The sequence below is a fragment of the Corvus brachyrhynchos genome, unplaced genomic scaffold (genome assembly GCF_000691975.1).
Source record: "Corvus brachyrhynchos isolate BGI_N302 unplaced genomic scaffold, ASM69197v1 scaffold200, whole genome shotgun sequence".
Lineage (NCBI taxonomy): Eukaryota > Metazoa > Chordata > Aves > Passeriformes > Corvidae > Corvus > Corvus brachyrhynchos.
Window position 1 is genome coordinate 5,401,126 of NW_008236184.1, and position 4,631 is coordinate 5,405,756.

Here is a 4,631-nt window from a genome sequence, read left to right on the forward strand (position 1 = left end):
CCGCAGGGCAGCCCAGCCCCATCCCGGGTACCACCGCGGCCGGGATGCGGCGGGGTCCGGGGCATCCCCAGGGTCGGAGTCCCCCAAGGTTCCCCCACTCGGCTTTGTCCAGGACATCCCGGCTTACCTGGGTTGTTCCAGCCGATCCAGGGTTTGACAGCCTCTTCCAGGGAGCCGCAGCATTCCCAGCTCACCCAGGGTACCCCATCCTCACCCTCCAGCTCTCAGGGTTCATTGAACCGTCCCAGAATGGTTTGGGGTGGAAGGGACCCTAAAGATCCTCTCGTTCCATGGGCAGGGACACCTTCCATGGCCTTTGGACCATGGCTCAGGCAGCCCAAGCCCGAGGCTCATCCCGCTGATCCCGTTCTGGTCTCGGCACCAGGAGAGCGATCGATCCGCTTTTCCTGGAGGGACGGGAAGGTGCTGGAGAGGTATTTCATGGGAAGGCTCCAGCGGGGTTGGATCCGGCCTCTGCAGAGGCAGAGGATGTTCGGGGCAGGAGCTGAAGGTGATGGTGCATCCCGAGCATCCCGGTGCTGGAATTCCACCGGGCATGGCTGCATTTTTAGCACTCAGCTCAACTCCTGGGAGTCGGGATTTTGCTTCATCATGCAAAAGTTAAAAATAGTTGCACTTCGTTCAGCACTTTTCACCTTGCTGAAGAGACCAGGAAGAGTCTTCCCACAGGGACGGGTCAGGGATGGCAACAGCTCCGTGCTCCTCTGTCCTGCCTGCTCCTCAGCTTGGTTATCCCGCAGATCCCAGAGCCAGGGAAGCACAGGATAACAGCTCTGCCTCCTCCCAGAGCTGCTCCATGGCTTCGTGTCCCTCTGTCCCCTCCAGGCACGGGGCGGTGAAGGCTGAGGACACCTTCAAGACGTCCCCGTTCCACCTGGACCTCTGGTTCTACTTCACCCTGCAGAACTGGGTGCTGGATTTCGGGCGCCCCATTGCCATGGTGAGTGAGGGCACAGGGCCAGGCGGTCCCCAGGGCTGTCCCTGTCCTGGAGGAGCTGGGACCCTGTTCTGGTGTCACTGGGGCCGAGCCAGCCCCAGTCTCCCGGGAATCCTGTTCCCTGTTGTCTCTCCACACCTTTGTTTTCACACCGAAAGGGACCTGGGAGGTTCCTCCTGCCCTTCCCTGTTCCTTGCCTGGATCCCAGAGCTTCCAGCTGGAGCAGGCAGAAGTGGCCGTTCCATTCAAATGGAATTTTTCTAGCTGGAAGCCAGCAGGAGGTTCAGGAAGATCCACAGCTGCAGGATCCCAAATGCCTTCCTTGGCCCCACAGCTTCCCAGCACCGGGCAGGGATAGGAGTGAAAACTTCCAGAGGGTGGTTTTTGGGAAGTTTGCTCCAAGAAGAGCTGCCCAGCTTGGTCCCTACCAGCCCCCTGAAAATCAGCTGACCATTCCCAAGCAATCCAGATGTTCTCCCTCTCCCTGTCCCTCACCCATAATCATGGATGTCCTGCTCTTTCCTCTCTCCTCAGATTATCCTCCCTCTGGAATGGTTTCCTCTGAACAAGCCCAGTGCTGGGGATTATTTCCACATGGCTTACAACGTTATCACACCCTTCCTGCTGCTGAAGGTAACCCTGGGAATGTTCAGGCCTTTCCCATTCCCAGTTTTGCAAAGGTTCTGAGGTTTTTAGGATGTTGCTTATTCCCAAACTCCTGCCAGCGAGGAGGAATTCCCCGCTCCGGGAAGGATTTGTGATGCCACCTTTTAAAGAGCACCTGGACACCCCTCAATTTCCTGCATATCCAAAGCAAATCATTCCCCCCTGGAATTCTGGCTCCAGGAGGAGTCAGAGCCCTTCTCCCAAATGATATTTTTAGGACAACATCCATCCTTGGCTTCAAAGACAGCTGGAAGTGGAGTGGATTTTCTAAATTGTTCAGGGCTTAATTACACTTGGTCTTTGACACTGGAATTGTGGCTGGAGCTGGAATTTATCTGGCTCCAGCTGCCAACCTCTGGATCCCATAAACCATTCATGAGGTTAAGTTCCGTCAGATCGTTAGGAACCTTTCCCTGTGAAACACTTAGGAGAAAGCAATTATAAATATATTTTAACCCTCATTAGCTGGGAATTGAATTATGGCCTGAGACAGAAACGATTCTCTCCCGAGATTCTGGGAGACTTTAAACGCTGCTGGAAAAATGGGAATAGCCAGGATGTGGGAGCTGGCCCTTCCCAGGCGATTTCTGCAGGCTGGGGGCTCCGTTTGCTGCCTGGGAGCTCAGCACCAAGGGCTCATCCACAGAAGAATTCCAGGGGTTATTTGGGATGCGTTTCCCTGGATGTGTCCCACCCTCCAGGACCTTGTGCTCTCCTTGGCCTCCGGTGACGTCCGTGCCGCAGTCACGGGGAAAGGGAAAGTTAAGCCTCAAAATTAAACACAAATAAGGAGCTTTTCCCTGCCTGGGGAGGGCTGCAAAGCTGATTTAGGGACGGGGGGGCCTGGCTGATCCCAAAGCTGGGACAATCCCAAACCCCTGGAGCTGGGATCTGGGTTGGGAGAGCTTCCCTGCTTTGCAGGCTGAGTGTGGAGCTGCTTCCTGGAATTCCTGCTCCTGTTGCAAGGCTTGTCCCAGGCCCTGAGCCAGCCTGGGATGGGGCAGGGAGAGCCCAGGACTGGAGGTGCTGCCCAAAAAGTGGCCCCAGCTGGTTTTGTGGCACCCAGCTCCTCCTGGCTGTGGGGTCAAACAGCTCGTCCCGTAGGAGCTGAATGCCATTCCCTCGGGAAGAAAGTGAAAAGAGCCCCAGAACGTTCACTTGGAGAATCCCAGAGTGTCGGGAAGGGGAGGGAAGTGTGAGGACAGAGTGTGCTGGAGGCTCTCCTGCCACTGGAGGGCACATCCAACCTTCCGATCCTCTCCAGAGCTGGGAAAGCCACGGCCTTTCCTCCCTCATTTATGGGTTTTGTTCATTTATGATCAAAAAACTGCTCTGAGTGCTCTGGCAGAGGCACCAAAGCCCCAAAACTCGGCTGCCGTGTCCCCGCTGCCCCCTCCAGCCGCTCACCCCCTCCCTGTGCCTCCAGCTCATCGAGAGGTCCCCCAAAACCCTGCCCAGGTCCATGGTCTACGTCAGCATCATCACCTTCGTGATGGGCGCCAGCATCCACCTGGTGGGAGACTCGGTGAACCACCGGCTCATCTTCAGCGGGTACCAGCACCACCTGTCCGTCAGGGAGAACCCCATCATCAGGAACCTCAAGCCTGAGACCCTGGTAAGAGGCTGGGCTGGGCTGGGCTGGGAGGATGCAGCTGCTGAAAGGTGGAATCGCCGTGCTCGTTGCTAACCCCGCGTTTAACCCCTGTGCCCTGCTGCAGATCGACTCCTTCGAGCTGCTCTACTACTACGACGAGTATTTGGGGCACTCCATGTGGTGAGTGATTCCCAGCAAGTCCAGAGGGCCTGGGGTGGCGCAGGGGGAAGGGCAGAGCACGGCTTAAAGGGGGGAAAAACGGGAGCCAAAGCTGGCTGGGGATAAAGTTCCACTGGCCAGGGGGATTAGAGTGGATCTGGGCCCTGGAAAATCCCCTCTGGTCAGGGATATTTCTGGGATGGGGCAGCTGTAGGGCCAGAGAACAGCTGGTTCTTCCAGGGGGTGTCCAGGTGGAGAGAAGGTTCCTCTGGCTGCCACCACCCCCGGCTGTGCCCCAAACACCCTGAGACCCCGGGAAGGCCTGGCTGTGCCTTGATCCACTGCCAGGAAATCCCAGGGCTGCTCAGAGCACAGGGAAGTCTCTCCCCATCAGGCTTTCCTGGCTGCCTTGCTGTTCCTCGAGTGCTGTGAAGGGAGAAACCCCGTTGTTCTAAAGGAAAAAAGGGCTTGGGGGGGTTTTGCTCCATGTCCTGCTGTCCTGCAGGACCCAGCATGGGGCTCCCAGAGCCGGGGAAGGGAACAACTGGAATTGTTCAGGGTAGCACTGGAGCCCAGCATTTGCCCTGATCAGCAAACTGGGGCTTTTCCTGCCGGAGCCTGGGAGTTCTCCTGATCTGCAGGAGCACTGGGAGCAGCCAGGACAGAGGCAGCCCTCAGCAGGCCCTTTGTGTCTCAGAGCACGAGATTCCCCTGCTGCTCCATCCCCAGATGACTCCCCAGGCTCAGCACAGGAGTTGCTCTGCGTGTGGGTTGGATTTGGGGGGGGTTCAACCCCATTCCAGGCTCCCCCCAGCGCTGGGAATTGTTGATCCTTGCAGGTACATCCCGTTTTTCCTGATCCTGTTCATCTATTTCACCGGCTGCTTCACCCCCGTGGCAGAGCAGGGCAGGATGCCCGTGGCTGCCGTGCTCCTCATGGGGCCCAGCAGCCTCTACTACTGGTGAGTGGCTCCTGTCCCCTCTGCGTGAGGAGGGAACCCCCCAGGGACAGCCAGGAGTATCCTGGGAATACCCCCAGGAGAGCTTCTCCATTCCCCGGGGTTCCCCAGGGCTCTGCAGGGCTGGAAAATCAAATTAAACCTTATGGAAATTTGTAGCCACTTCAATCTCTGGAAGCTGGGACAGAGCCAGGGCCACCCAGGACAGCGTCAGGGCCACCCAGGACAATCCAGGGCCACCCAGCACAGCCCCCGAGACACCCAGGACAATCCAGGGACACGCAGGACCAGCACA

General features: G+C 57.7%; 1 protein-coding gene across 1 annotated transcript in view; it reads left to right on the forward strand.

Annotated features, from left to right (window-relative positions):
• The first annotated feature begins 642 nt into the window (after positions 1 to 642).
• The window catches only part of CLN6 (ceroid-lipofuscinosis, neuronal 6, late infantile, variant), a 5,825-nt gene continuing 1,836 nt past the window's right edge, over positions 643 to 4,631 (forward strand). The window contains exons 1-5 of the mRNA XM_008637422.2: positions 643 to 961; positions 1,493 to 1,591; positions 3,051 to 3,239; positions 3,343 to 3,398; positions 4,217 to 4,339. Coding sequence (XP_008635644.2) covers positions 704 to 961; positions 1,493 to 1,591; positions 3,051 to 3,239; positions 3,343 to 3,398; positions 4,217 to 4,339 — 725 coding nt within the window. The 5' untranslated portion in view covers positions 643 to 703. The remainder of the gene's footprint in view (positions 962 to 1,492; positions 1,592 to 3,050; positions 3,240 to 3,342; positions 3,399 to 4,216; positions 4,340 to 4,631) is intronic.